The sequence below is a fragment of the Westerdykella ornata genome (assembly GCF_010094085.1).
Source record: "Westerdykella ornata strain CBS 379.55 unplaced genomic scaffold EI97scaffold_3, whole genome shotgun sequence".
NCBI classification, from domain to species: Eukaryota; Fungi; Ascomycota; class Dothideomycetes; order Pleosporales; family Sporormiaceae; genus Westerdykella; species Westerdykella ornata.
Genome location: NW_022986853.1, coordinates 207,518 through 221,645, shown reverse-complemented (window position 1 = coordinate 221,645; position 14,128 = coordinate 207,518). Strand labels below are relative to the sequence as shown.

At 53.6% G+C, this 14,128-nt stretch overlaps 5 protein-coding genes across 5 annotated transcripts; 1 reads left to right on the top strand and 4 right to left on the bottom strand.

Moving 5' to 3' along the window:
- Positions 1–1,371: 1,371 nt before the first annotated feature.
- Positions 1,372–4,282, bottom strand: EI97DRAFT_430331 (cysteine proteinase). The gene is made up of 4 exons (XM_033797656.1): positions 3,119–4,282; positions 2,994–3,022; positions 2,502–2,943; positions 1,372–2,449 (listed from the first exon to the last, which is right to left on the bottom strand). Exons 1-4 carry the CDS (start codon positions 4,274–4,276, stop codon positions 1,535–1,537), a joined length of 2,544 nt encoding a protein of 847 aa, XP_033656773.1. The 5' UTR covers positions 4,277–4,282; the 3' UTR covers positions 1,372–1,534.
- A 1,159-nt stretch (positions 4,283–5,441) lies between these two features.
- Positions 5,442–6,077, bottom strand: EI97DRAFT_169940 (uncharacterized protein). Its single transcript, XM_033793408.1, has one exon. It carries the CDS (start codon positions 5,919–5,921, stop codon positions 5,502–5,504), a length of 420 nt encoding a protein of 139 aa, XP_033656772.1. The 5' UTR covers positions 5,922–6,077; the 3' UTR covers positions 5,442–5,501.
- A 284-nt stretch (positions 6,078–6,361) lies between these two features.
- Positions 6,362–6,526, bottom strand: EI97DRAFT_448070 (uncharacterized protein; the record flags this gene model as incomplete). The annotated part of the gene is made up of 1 exon (XM_033800141.1): positions 6,362–6,526. The coding sequence occupies one exon, from the start codon at positions 6,524–6,526 to the stop codon at positions 6,362–6,364; it is 165 nt and encodes a 54-aa protein (XP_033656771.1).
- A 3,064-nt stretch (positions 6,527–9,590) lies between these two features.
- Positions 9,591–10,700, bottom strand: EI97DRAFT_170210 (acetyltransferase). Its single transcript, XM_033793409.1, has one exon. The coding sequence runs from the start codon at positions 10,481–10,483 to the stop codon at positions 9,953–9,955; it is 531 nt and encodes a 176-aa protein (XP_033656770.1). The 5' UTR covers positions 10,484–10,700; the 3' UTR covers positions 9,591–9,952.
- A 255-nt stretch (positions 10,701–10,955) lies between these two features.
- EI97DRAFT_371335 (phosphoribosyl pyrophosphokinase) lies at positions 10,956–12,762 on the top strand (the record flags this gene model as incomplete). Its single annotated transcript, XM_033795282.1, has 5 exons — positions 10,956–11,088; positions 11,137–11,188; positions 11,242–11,315; positions 11,366–12,060; positions 12,112–12,762. 5 exons carry the CDS (start codon positions 10,956–10,958, stop codon positions 12,760–12,762), a joined length of 1,605 nt encoding a protein of 534 aa, XP_033656769.1.
- Positions 12,763–14,128: the final 1,366 nt, after the last annotated feature.

The window sequence follows — 14,128 nt, the reverse complement described above, 5'->3', positions numbered from 1 at the left end:
GGGTGTGTGTATATTTGGGAGGTCGGGGGGTGGTGTGATGCTGTGAGTGTTTTTATTTCTCTTCTCCTTTTTCTTGCTCTTCGTTCTCCTCTTCTTGGTCTTTGGGTGATAGGTGATAGGTTTTACCACTCCTTTGCTCCATCAGCCCCTCGAACTGATAAACATGGCATTCACCTAACTGACTGACTGAATTCCCCTTCTCCCTCCCAGTTCTACCCCCTTCCCCAAATCAAAGCCACCTATAAACACTACACTCTCCCCCTCGTCACCCGCTACCTCGCCCTGCCCCGGCCATCCTGGCCGCCTGGGACCTCGCCAACGAAGCCTCGCTGCAGCGCCGACAGCGGTCTGTGCAACCAACCTCCCCGCGCAGCTCCTCCGACTGCTGCTGCGCTCGCCCAGCTCACGGCTTGGATTGACGGAACTGAACACCTTTATCCAGTCGTTACTTTTCCCCTGCTGGATTTTTCTGGCTTGTCGAGATTGCGTCTTGCCCGTATTTTACTCTTTTACTCTAGGTTCGATATCTTTCTCCAATCGTTTTTGGATATATCTTCTTCCTGCTCACGGGAGACAAAACATCCATATCCCCGCTATAAATATCATACTCACGTCCGTCGTAGACTGTCTCAACCACCCAAAAACGCCGCGAGTACCTCACCACCGTCGTCAACACCACACGCACCCAAGCCCTCGGCATCTGGCAGTCAAACTTCCCTCGAGGAGAAGATGCCAGACATGTACTGGCAAGACATGTACTGGCAATTCGGCTTCTCGGGCTTACTCGTACGGACGGAACCACGACGACGGGTTCACCGTCTTCTTGGACGAGTTGAGTGCATCACAGATTTTCTTGTTTGTTTTACCCCTTTCCATATTTAGTTGTCGGTGTCGGTGTTATCTTAGTTGGTGTGTTGTGTTGGTGGAGGATGTGCGAATCCAGTGTAGATACCTCATGTTGTGGGATGAATGGATAGTGCTAACGGTGTTTGTTGTTAGTCCCGAAACCCAGGTCCTAGTCTATGATGCGCACACGAAGGAGGTAAACGCTCTGAATGCGGGGGATGCGACGGTTGTAAGACGGCGATGGTAAGTATGCGCCATGGCTAGACTTTCCATAGAGTCGGGATTAGCAGGAGATAGGGTAAAACTAGACGCAAAGGGGAATATTTGAAAGGGTATCTCCCCAGTTCAGGATTTGAGCAGGGAATACAGAAGTTGTGATGGATGCATCTGTAGAGTTTATCGGAGGCATGCTTCGCAGAACGCCCGTCTGAACCAAGCGTCTTGGAGTCGCATAGATCTGATAAACCTACCTACCCCTCCCGTTAACCATCCGATGATTTCACGTAGATTATTAGAGCGTGGATTGTCCACGAGTGTCTATTCACTATGATAAACCATACATATCCTAAACGCATGCAACCTATCCAGGAACCATATGCCCTTCATGCTCATATCCAACCCAATTCCCAACGACCACCCCGCGATCCCATTACCGAATACCATCTCCCTTGGATTCATAATCATCACATCACATCGTCGCCCCGGCCTGATTCGCCCCATCGGCATCCAACACAGCCCCTTCCTCGGCATCCCTCGGCTCCACCAACTTGATGCTCACCTCCGGGTCCTTGGCGTACACGCGCAATCCCAGCACACACACAGCGTTCCAGGGCTTCTGCGTGTTGTCTACCGGAGCGGGTGGGGGAGGGGGCGGGGGGCTGGGTACACGGTCCGGTGTGTGGACGGGGTCGGCGAGGAATCTAGGGACAGGATCGTCGGCGAAGTCGGGCTCCGGGACGGAGCTGTACTCGTTGGGCGGCGGAGCAGAGTGGGAAATGTAATCTGGTGGGTCCTTGGTTGCGTGGTGGTGTTCGGGTACGTTGGCGCCCTTCACGTCGATTGCGTCGGCTGATTTCTCTTCTGTTTTCTTCACATCGACCGCGGCTTCAGGGGTAGATGTATCCTTCGAAGCAGACTCATCCTTCTTGCCATCAACATCTGATTCCGCAGGCTCTGGTTCCTTCTTCGTGCCTCCGTCGCCTTTCGAGTCCGATTTCTCGTCTTTGCTATCCGCGTTCTTGCCATCAGCGGCAGTAGATTCTTTGACATTCCCAACCTCGTCCTTGTCACTCTTGTCCTTCTCCTCCTTTTCGGCTTTCTCCTTGGCTTCCTTCTCATTTTCCTTTTCCGCCTTCTCCTTCTCCTCCCTTGCCCTCTTCTCCTTCTTCCAAGCCTCAAACTCCGCCTTCTCCTTCTCCGCCTCTTCCTTCTCCGCCTCTTCCTTCTCCTTGTGCTTCTTCTGCTGCAATTCCTTCCTTTTCTCCTCCTTCTTCTTCCTCTCTTCCTCATTCACCCTAGTCACGCCCTTGGCATTGGCAATATCATAGTTCATGCCAATCTGCCGGAGCTTCTGCGGGTTGCTGTCTGCCAGCCTCTGCACGACCTGGACTCCTCATCAGCCATTGGAAAGTATGACGGCTTGAAGGACAACCTACATCATACACATCAGGAACATCATCATCCTTCCAAGCCACAATCTTCGGAAGAACCTCATACTTGCCGGGTTCCAGGTCGACATCGGCCGAAATACTCCTGTTCCCGAACCAGGCGCCACGAGCGCGAACAATATGCTCGCCCGGCTCGGCACCTTCTTCCTGCAGCAAGAAATGGAGGTCGAATCGATACTTCCCTTCCAGTCCCTTGAAATACCGGTCATCGAGTTGAGCGAGGACAAAAACTGCAGGCCCTGCTTTCTTGATCTCGACTAGGAACTTCGTGTTCAGGTAGCCTGTGACCCAAGCCACGCTGACCGAGGTCCAGTGTTGGACAATGGTCCACTCTTCGTCGAAGAGGCGGGTGCGGTCGAGGAGGTCGAAGCGGCTTAGCAGGTCGTTGTACGACATCCAGAATTGGCCGTCGTCTCCAAATTTGTGGGATCTCAAGAAATTCAGTGTCTTGCTATTGCTGCTTTCAGAAAGAGAACTCACAGTTTGTTCATCCAATAGGGTGTCCATTCCTGTAGTATTTCCAAGGTCAGAACTGTGTTCATACCTTGCTAAGACGAGAGGACAGAAGAGGTGGGGGGTCATAATGATTTCTCAAGGATACGCACCTTCGAGCCATCGCTCCAAGCTCCATTCCACTCGCCAACTCCACTCTGGCTCCGCTTCCCCCAGGGGTTCCGAATAAGTACCAGTCTGTGCATGTTGCCGTCCTCATCTTCCGCCTCAACGGCTCTAATGACCGAATAGGCATGGGATAGAGCAAGGCCCTTCCGAGATGTGTTATCATCCCCATAGGTGCCAGGAGAAGAAGCCGAAAAGAGGAATTGCTTGTTAACCTCGAGCAACTCCTTCCAGAGGCGTTCCTTGCTGAGGACTCTGTTGGTGAGAAGCTTGGTGGTCACACCACCCGTCAGATCCTCCACTCCCTCTCCGGAAGAGCCGCCGGCAATGGCTTCGTAGTCGCCGTGCACTTTGGCATACGCTTTCTCGAGGAGGGGAAGCCACGTTTCATTCTGATCTGCGCACGAAGCGAAATGCAAGGCATCGCTGCCTGTTTGATGATTTTTCCTGTACTTGCGCTCCTTCGCCCCAGAAGGATCGAACATGTCCCCCTGGGCGTCGAAATCTGGCTCGGTGAGGTACAGATTGTCGTCGACCACGGTCGAGATCCACTCGCCATCTCGGTAGAAGACGAAGCCGTACACGCCGCACTCTTCATCCCTTGCGACGCACACCTTCTCCATGAGGCTTTTGTTGGAACAGATGGTAGCCACGGCCGCGAGAAACCAGCAATCCCCATTCGCCCCTTGCTGGACGTCTGTGCTGGAGAATCCATCCACGGTAAACGCAGGCTTCTCGAAGATCCAATCTATGCGGTGAATGGACCCCGGTTTCGGCTCGCTAGGGATGCGTGGCTCATCCGTCCTGTACCACTTCATCAGGCCCTCGAGGCAATTGCCAATGCGATGGTCCCCTTCAATATCAAAATCTGGGTCCGTGTATTTCTCGTTCGTGCGATGGCATTCTCGGACGATGCGCTTGACGCGCGCTTTGCACTCGTCGGCGGCTGCTTGGTAGGATTCTGCCGCGTTCCGGCCTTGGGGAGCGTCCTTCTGCCGTGGGTTGGGGAGCAGGTTCGCGTAGAGGCTCGGCGGGAAGATGTTTGTGACCTTGCCGGGTCTCTTGGTTATGAGGTTGTCCCAGAAGTCGTCGAGGCGTTGCTGGGGAGGGTTGAGGATGTCGTCGTCCCCAGAGATGTACGACATGGTGTTCCGATAGCTGTTAGCTCTCCGAGATGGTGAGGTTTGCTTTGAGCCATTACCTCCCGCTGGCTCTCTCAGCCTCGCACAATGGTCCGACTTCTGCAACACACACACCCAGTCGGGATGTGCCTAAAATTCAAGAGACACTGGAACTCAAGAACAAGGGCTTGTAGCTCCAGCTCGTGCACAGGCGGAGGTTATAACGTCCGCTGAGGACGTGGGGGCCAATATGCACGTTACGTAGGTAGCGGAATGGGGTAATCATTGGCGGTTTGAGGCAATACCTCGCATTCTACCGCAATTGGGACGACTTGATGCTGCTAGGGGCGTTTGCCGTTGCTTTGGAGACATTGTCCGCCGCGGGCGACAAGGTGCTTAGAAGTGGTACGGCCTCCTCTTGCAGCAGAATCGATTTCATCCATTGTGGTGACGTGCTGAGGTGAGACGGAGTAACCGCGAATCCTCTGTACCTCGTCATCTGAAGATTGGGAATCGTTTCCGTGACATGGTAGGAATGAAGCCAAACAGTCCTTACATATTTAAGCAATACAGTACGTGGAAGTTCACTCGAACAGAGTCTGGAGTCCTAGTTTGAACTAAATTGGGACGGGATGACTGTTGACCACGTGATGCGGGGAAGCTCCAGGGCTCCCGTCCATTTAGCTCGGCTTAATCAGCGATTTGATATCTAACCGCATTGGGATGAAATTGCTTTTGGACTCGTAACGTTAAAGATCTGACCAGGTGAAGAGTCAAGGGCCGCACTTGTTCCAAGGTTCTTTCTTCTCCTCACTGCGATGATCGGGCCGCAAAGTTGCGACACGCCGGCGGTCTGTTCACTGCCATATGTGCTTTCTCCGCGCCCCGCGACCAACTATATAATATAGGCACATAGTACAAGGAAAAATTAGACATGAACAGGGAAATACGGCCCGCTTAGATTCCGATGTTTCAAATTCCAAGGCACTCGGCGAGCAGGATTATCCATCCTGCAGATGATGATGTGGTAATAGTAATGAAAAGATTCTCACGGCCACCGTCAAGGGCAAGGGGTGCTGTTTGCGGGGATGCACATGCACGAAAAACTGGAAGGTATCCCTGCAGTTGAGGTTGTTTTGGGAGGTACGTGTGCATGTGCCGAGTGTGATAGCATGGTCAAATCAGGGTATTTTGAAAGAGGACTTGCCCCTGAATCGCCTGTATTCCGACACGGAGATACTGTGTCGATCTAAGGGGAGAGGAGTGCACAAACGCTCTTGTTCCATCTTGACAAACAAGGAACCCGTGCCGATACCCGATATGACAGCAAGAAGAAATTCCGGAGAACAATAAGGCGACAGAAAGGGTTAGAGGGTGTCATACAAGAGCCGATACCAAATAGAGAGAATGAAGAGAGTTTGCAAAGAGGTAGCGGCTGGGGTAGGCGGAAGCTGAAACGCAGACATGCCAACCAATGACGAGGCTTGAGGTCGCAGCGAAGGACCCAGCCAGGCTTCCCCAACGCTGCTGGTGAAACCAATCTAGGTAGGGCGCATTTCCCAGTACATATTGCTTTTGCGTGCCAACCAAGGACGCCCGAGAGAAACCGAGACGAATAGGAAAATGCCGCCGTACTTTCTTGAGTCAGAGGAGAGAGAAATGCCGCCATACGCCGTGCTAAGAGGTGCCGGACATGTTCAGTGGTCAAGGACGCGGGAAGTCAAGACATGTGGATAGGAAAAGGAAACCGTGCAGAAAGTGTGTGTGTGAGAGAGAGATGGCGCGAAGGGAATGCCCAGTTGTTGGAGGGGCTGGAGATGGACAGGGGTTGAGGGGGTTGCAAGGGTTGTGCAGCCGGACCGAACGAAGCGAAGCCAAGGCCAAGTGCCAGACCCGGGTGCGCGGACTCGGTTTCGGTGAAGGTCGCACCCCTGCCGGACTTGTCGACTGTCGTCGATCGTGCACGCAGCATATTCGCCCATGCTCCTAGGGGAAGAACGCGAGTCAGCATCTCTCATCCTTTTTTCAACATGGAACAATCATTTCAGGACCAACAAAACATGGCTAAAGGGGCAACGGGAGGGCTCACTCACTCATCAGCTGCCAGGACTAGGCCTTGGATGTGCAGGGCCTGCACGTCTTGAGCTTGCAGTGGGCACACTCGTAGATGAAGGTGTGCGGGCCCGAATGGCACAGGTTGCAGTTCCATTGAACGAGCGTCGTGTCCGACTTGATCAATTGGAACGAGTGGGAGCAGTTGCCGGGTTGAGCCATGATGTCGGGTCGCGTCGATGTAGGGCTGAGGCAGGTCATGGAGACTGGATGCACGTCAGTCGAATACAGCAAGAGGCAACAACAGCTGTGTAGGTAGCCATGTACGCTGGATACTGGTTCCTCGAGACTTACGGCGGACAGGCGAGGCAGAAGCAGAAGCAGAATAGCAGGGCGGCAGGTTATGTGCACAAATGGGGACAAATGTGACGGCCGTGATGCGGGCTTCCTGGTTGAGATGTGGCTGCAGAAGAGCACAGGAAGGAAAAGGAGCCGCGCCCAGCAACCGCAGGGCCGAGTGTTCGTGGGATGGGATGCAGAGGGAGGCAGAGGGTCGATGGCCGGTGAATACTGAATGGTGCAGAGTGTGTGGTTGTGGTGGAGCCGTCGTCACTCTTTATATCGTCTTCGCCTTGGTGGTTCGGGGCTAGTCGCCCTACTCTGGCCGGTTTGATGGACGGTACGGTACCAAGGTGCTATACTTCTCCACGACACGGTACAACGACACAAGCGTGCATCCGGCTTGGACTCGCAGGGTTCACGCTTCCAAAGCAGACGCCAGCCAGACGGATACAGCAAGAGATGCACCCATTGCGCCGACCATGTCGCACGGCGAGGCGAATGGAGGTGGCTTGATAGATGGCTTCCCGTGTCCCAGGTCCCAGGTTCCCAGGTCGATTTCCCCGGGATGCGCCCTGCTGGTCTGCTGGTCCAGCACTGTTCGGATACGGACGGGCTGTTCCGCCGCCGCGGCCATGGTAGCAATTGCCAGCGGTGTCAGAAGAAAAATTGTGTGAGGCGGGTCGAGAGATGACAGATGAAGGTGCAGTGACGTTGGCTTATTAGGCATGATCCGAGACACCGCACATGCCACAGTCGACGGTATAGGAAGATTACCTCGCCTCAAGGGGACACGCTACCCTATTATAGCCACCGTACTGTGTAGTTCTCCATGTGCCTCTGCTCTCCGGGCTCCCTCCCCTTCATCCCCCTTCCCCTCCGTCGTCCTGCCGCTCTGGTCGCGCAGCAACCGCCAAATATTCTCTAATAATAAATAATCACCGAACCTGAAGCAGGTTGTGGCGTCAGCGTTTGTTGTTAGGGTGCCCTGTCGCCCTGTCGCACCTGCTGTCCATACAGATTGTGCACGACATACCTCTCTAAGTAGTCCCAGCGTCGGCTTGTGAAGCCACAGCAGCCACACAAGCAAGAGATTGCCATCCTCCAAGTTATCAAACACACAACTCTCTCCTTGCCCCTCTCGTCGCTCATCTTGCTGTCTTCGTGGTCCCAGTCCCAGCCCCATACAATATTAATGACCTGTTGCAGGGAAGCAGAGCCGTCAGTCCGTGTCCCCGTCGCGTTGCCCAAACCGTCCATCTGCAGACGCCGTGACCACGGCTCGGCCGTTGCCGCTCCACGCCCCTCTCTCTTTGGTATTCACCACTTCCCCATTTTCCCACTTAGCAGCCACTGCCGCCATCCCTCGGGGTTATTGCTGTGTTTGATTGGGAAAGCGGGTCATTCCGCTCATACGAGCCCTCTGAGTGGCCGGTGACTGTACTCTTTAACTTTATCACTCTAACTGGGCATAGCTATCCATCACCATCAATGTCGCACGCACAACACGTAGTTACGACGGCAGCCTCATTCTCACCGACGATGCTTCTCCAGTGCTCCCCTTTTTTGCTGGTCATGTGGAATCCGGTGAGCGACATGAGCATACCACGGTTGCTCCATAAGAGCCACCCTGCGACATCCCCCTGATTCACCACCCTCATCCCTCACCTTGTTTGTTGCCCAGTCACGAGATAGAGGTTCGTCTCATCCACGTAACCTCCATCTTCACCCTTATTGGACCACCGAACAAAACAATACTAGGGCGGCAGCTACCGACTAGCAACAACTCATCACCGTTTCCTCCAAGACATTGGGAACAAGCCAGTCACGATTCACCGAATATTGGACCGGTTGGCGTGCCCCAAGTCGCCGCTGGGGAGAAACTCCATAGGGTGACAGCGACTTTGTTTTGTCACTTCGCTTCATTCTGTAATCATCGTAGCTTTTGTTGGCACAGCTCATATCCACCGGTTTACCTACGCAAACGAAGAAGCAAACTTCGCCACATGCACGACATGCTCGCTTGCATAGCCGGCACGTCATCTCTCCCCAATCACGGAGCTTGATCTTATCTTTTTTTTCCTTCTCTCCCTCTCTTCTTCTCTGCTTTAGAAGACGCTGATCCGCACCATGTTTTCAACCTTTTCCCCGTCCTTTTTGATCCACTTAGTACCCGACATCACCGCGGACAGCTGTCTTTGGCCACAACAGAAGCGTACGCCGAGCCGGTATAGATGCAACTCTCCCTCCATTAGGAGGCCCCAAGGACACCCAATTCCAGCAACTGTTGCATAGCGTGTCCTGAAACGGAGAGAGGCTTGTGCGCTACCGTGCGGGTAACACGGGATCGGTCCTGAACCTGGTGGCTGGTTCCACGAATGCGAGATCGGTGTCACCATCGTTTCTTTTTTCTTCCGGCATACCGGTCGCACAGTGCGGTGTGGCTGGCTCCAAACCCAGCCTGCTGTGCGTCACCTCCCTGACGGTAGTTCTGTCCGTCTGTTTTGATACTTTGCCAAGACGACCAGCTTGGCCTCTACGCCGTCTACCTCGTTTTTGAACGTTCCAGAGTCCCCTTGATTCATTACTGTGGTTAAGGTGACTGACGGCGTCTGCAACCCTGCATCTACAATCGTATTCCCGACGTCCAAAGCAAGCGGCAGGGTATCGCGCCCTTTCAGAAGCCTTATTAGACCGTGTAGTGCATGCCGTTTTTTGTCCCAATGTACTAAAGACAACACAATATTGCCCGAGGTTACCGTCCATGGCCATGAAAGGAGAGTGTGACAGTGAAGGCTCGTTACAACTTTCGAAGTTATCTTCGACTTGCTACTTGGAATACCTGGATCCAGTGTGACTCTGATAACGGCAACACCCTAGGCCAAATGGAAAGGCGACCTGTGCAATGGCTCTTTAAGCTTGGACGCAGATGTTGCTGTCTCCGTCAGTCTCCGCATGTATGTATGCATTGGAAATGGTCGAAGGGGGCAGACGGGATTGTGCCGCAGGAACTGCAACCAATCGGTGAGGTTGCCGAACTTTACCACGGCACAAGCTTATCATCGGAAGAGCGTACTGTGTAATACGCACAAGCTTGGATAAGCGGTTAGATGGAGGTGGACTGAGTTAATGACGATTGATTTCGTGTCTCCAAGTCTGCAAAGCCGGCCTCTTCTCCTGTCGCAGTACCTCGATTCTCTGCTCGAAGGGGTACTTACTACCACAACGTGAGTTGCAACCAACGGGTATCGATCCTGCAATGAGCATGAATTAGTCGCGTTTACACCAATGAGGGTGTGAGAGGGGAAGCTACCATCTGTCGAACTTGTGACCGACGTTCTTCAGATGGCCAACTTCCTCAAAGCCATGCTTGACGTAAAAGTCGCGCAACCCAAGACCTTCCTTCCATTGCGTGTTGTCGACAGCCATGACACTCAGAATCACTCGAACCTTGTCGTCCTCGCCGCGTGGTTTGGCAAAGAAGTCGGGATAGCGTTCGGGGGCTCCGAGGACGTCAAGCAGTTTCCGGAGAAGCAGGCTACCTATGCCTTTGGCCCTATGGTCGGGATGGCAGAATAGCGTCAACTCGACGGTATGTCGATAGCCTCTGCGTTGGGCCCTGAAACCGGAGACATAGGTGTAGCCCAGCACCTGCTGCGCGTCGTCTACAGCGACGATGTACGGACAACCCTCGTCGAGCACCTCTTGCCATTTCCGCTTGAAGTCGTCCTCGGGCACAGGGGTGTGGGCAAAGGTGAGGACGGTGTTGAGGACATAGTATTCGTAGATGTGGGCGATGGCGGGTATGTCATCGGCGCAGCAAGGACGGAGCGTGGCCATGGTGTGGACTCTGATAGGTTGTCAATCGGCCGTGCGACAATGGGAAGACGTCGTCGCGTGAGCTGTAAAAAGACTCGGGTCGCCAGCGCATAGATCAAATAGGTCGGAGGAGGGGTTTTGCTAAGTTGAAGACACCTTCTTCTCCCATATACTGGAGCCGACATTCACTTCTGACTCACCAAGGCGGACCCTGTGCGTGTTCCCCCTGCGCCTGTTCCCCCTGCGCCCTCCTCTTCCACGTCCCCTATTCACCCTTCCCCTCCCCCACGTTGTCGCTTATCGATAGCCTTCCTTATCGATAAGGTTACCTCCTTGGCCCGCTTGTGCTCAAGCCGCCCGGGGTTCCCTGGCCTGCCAAGAAAGAATAGCTACTATCACGAGCCGATTGCAGCAAACCATGGACACTTTTCGCCGTCCCCAGCTGCTTGCACCTTCGGATCTCAACGACTTCTTCGCCCTCGGCCCTCCCACGATGCGTGGAGCTATCGTCTTCAGCGGCTCGTCGCACCCTGCCCTCGTCGACGGCATCTGCGACCGCCTGGGTTCAAAGCGGGGCTCGGTATCTTTGGGGAAATTTGCAAATGGGGAGACGTCAGTGTCGATACGTACGTCTTCGGACCTCAATTGCCTGGGATGATGCTGAGGGATGCCAGATACGTCGATCCGAGAGAAGCATGTCTTTATCGTGCAGAGCGGGAGCGAGAAGTACGTACGTCCCTTAATCCAGCACCCCCCTACAAACAACTGAACTTCAACAGGATCAACGACGCCGTCATGGAGCTACTGATCATGGTGTCCGCCTGCAAAGGTGGTTCCGCAAAGTCAATCACAGGTACGCACGCCGCCAGAAGGCTTCCATACGCAACCGACTCACGCAAACAGCCGTCATGCCCTACTTTCCCTACTCGCGCCAGTCCAAGAAGAAGCAACACCGCGGCGCCATTACCGCTCGCATGGTCGCCAACCTACTCCACATTGCCGGCGTCGACCACGTCGTCACCATTGACCTCCACGCCTCCCAGATGCAGGGCTTCTTCAAGTGTCCCGTCGACAACCTCCTCGCCGAACCACTCCTCGCACGGTGGATCCGAGTAAATATTCCAAACTGGAAGGAAGCCGTTGTTGTGAGCAAAAACCCCGGTGGTACGAAGCGCGTCACATCACTAGCCGATGCATTAAAGCTTAGCTTTGGCATCGTCACAACGGACCGGCGAAGGGGCGGCACGATCCACATGAGCGAGAGTGCACTGTTCGACCAGTTGAAGATGGATGGGGCATATGGGACGCCAGGAGTTCTCGAGGCCGCTTTGGATACGGACGCCCATATTACGCCCGCTACCAGCTCGTCGTATAATCATCGCGGCGAGAACGGCAAACCCAAGATTCAAACGCGGTTTACGAACCCGCTTCAGAGACGTGCCAATGCGGTGGAATCTTCTGGTAGCCCTCTTGCCAAATCAGTGAGGGTCGACTCGGTCCCGGATGCCGAGATTCCGCCGGAGACGCTACCGGACAGCGATCCGCCAGGACAAGATGCTGACGAGCAAGACGAAAGTGCCGAGGAGTACACTGACGAGGTTTGACCCAGTAACTCCTCACTCTTTTTCACCCAATTCTAACTTCAATAGCGTGCCAGAGATGTCATTCATGGGCGCCTGGTCCAAGGCCACATTGTTGATGAGAGCCATCCGTCACCCGCCATGTCCGCGACCTCGAATTCGACTTGGCGCCACAACCGCGCCGCTTCCGAGACCGAAGACGATTGTATTCCGGATCACATGATCTCCTCCTTTGTTTCCACCGCCTCCTCTGTCCGAAGACTGGAAAATAGTGAACATGCACATGCGTTGGGTGGTACGATCGATGCCGCGGCGTCGTCTGAAGATGAGGAGGATGATCTGAATAACCCGGGGCTGGAGACCATGGTAACGCTTGTTGGCAATGTGAGAAATCGCCCGGTGATTTTGCTCGACGACATGATCGACAAGTCCACTTCCTGGATCGCCGCTGCGGAAACGGTGGTGAAGCGCGGAGGAGCCACGCAGGTATACTGCATGGCGACCCACGGTCTCTTTGGCGGAGACTGCCTGGCGGAGATGAATGCATGCGAATGCATCGATAAAATCATCGTCACGAATTCGTTCCCCATTCCCGAGTATAAGCAGGCGCAGGCGAGGGATAAGTTGGTCGTCATTGGCGTGGACAACCTGCTGGCAGAAGCTATCCGCCGAAATCATCACGGAGAGAGCATCTCACAATTGTTTATGCATTATGACTAGGGAGCGAGCGAGCATACGTTTTACGAACTTAGACCCTCCAACGTGCAGGAGCTTGGGCACGCGAGCGACACGGGCCAATTCTTTAGCAAGGCGCACAGGTGCTGGAACTAATAGAAGAACAGGGATCGGAATCGACTTCGACTTCGACTTTTGTCTGTCTCATTGATTGCATGTCTGAAATGAAGGTCACGGCAATTTCTCAGTATCGGATATAGCAGGGAGTGACATGAGGTTGGGGGAGATAGGCGGACACTTACCGCCAGAAATGATACCATTACATTTGCTTCTTCGTCGCATTCCCGGCTCGAGACATGCCTCCTTTTCCTTCAACTTTCCATGGTTGCGCATAGAGCGCATGTGGGACATCCACATTCGCATGGTCATCTATATCACTCCAACGATGTGGGGATTCATACCCTGCAAGAATCCCGTTCTCTTGTACGGTGCATTCTTAACGGAGCGTTGGGATAATGAGCATTTCTTGAGAGTCTAAAACCTCACTGGTTCCATCGGTCCCTCTCTAGGCTGCTTCCAGCGGGCAAGGAGATCAGGACCTCGCAGATCTGAACCCGTGAGAAACGTTACTCCCAACATACCGACTGTTATTCTTGCACGGGCGTATGGCTGACTGTTGGGAGCGCTGGATAGTACCTGATCAGAAGCCGCTATTCTATGGAGCATCCGATGCAGCATTTGCCGACGACGTGAGCAGCCGCCGTAGCTCACAAGGATATATTTGTTCACGCTATACGGAATACCAATCGACTAGAAAGCGACACTTCAGATATCAGATACCAAGTCGAGTTACAGAGGCAGAGCTGACAGCGTTGTCAACAGCTGCTAGCGAATTGCAAGCCTAGAATCGATTTTCCAAACATATTCGATTTTAACTAGGCATCAAGTCAACGATATATTGCGACAAGTTGCAGACCGTAGGAGTCGCGACAAAAGAGGACGATAAGCTATTCACGAAGCTTCGTCACGTCGATATTCACCAGCACTGGCTGCGACAAGAGGTAGCCGCGGGACGCATATCAGTTGAATGGAGACCAACGAACCGAATGCCAGCAGACGGGCTTACCAAAGCTCTACCTCGACAGAAACACGCCAACTTTGTACAACAGCGAGGACTAGTAGATATCGGAGAGCACTTACTCGGCAGCAAGGGAGAAAAGAACATTGAAATTGAACAATCTGGTCGATAAGTTGTAAACTCGGGGGATGCAGAACACTGATATCATAGATAAGGATCATGGATTTCCTAATTGGGTTTATTGTACAGCTTCAACAACTACACAGCAGCTTTGGTCCAACACCGCAGCTTTTTTTTTTCTTTTTTTTTTTTTTTTTTTTGTATCAATATGTG

What these genes read in the sequence shown, in the direction of transcription:
- EI97DRAFT_169940 (XM_033793408.1), bottom strand. Translation starts at nt 5,921, where the DNA reads ATGGCGGCATTTCTCTCTCCTCTGACTCAAGAAAGTACGGCGGCATTT.
- EI97DRAFT_430331 (XM_033797656.1), bottom strand. Translation starts at nt 4,276, where the DNA reads ATGTCGTACATCTCTGGGGACGACGACATCCTCAACCCTCCCCAGCAA. An exon ending in CCCTATTGGATGAACAAACT is followed by an intron (nt 2,944 to 2,993) that starts GTGAGTTCTCTT and finishes GAATTTCTTGAG; the next exon opens with ATCCCACAAATTTGGAGACG. An exon ending in ATGTTCCTGATGTGTATGAT is followed by an intron (nt 2,450 to 2,501) that starts GTAGGTTGTCCT and finishes TGAGGAGTCCAG; the next exon opens with GTCGTGCAGAGGCTGGCAGA.
- EI97DRAFT_170210 (XM_033793409.1), bottom strand. Translation starts at nt 10,483, where the DNA reads ATGGCCACGCTCCGTCCTTGCTGCGCCGATGACATACCCGCCATCGCC.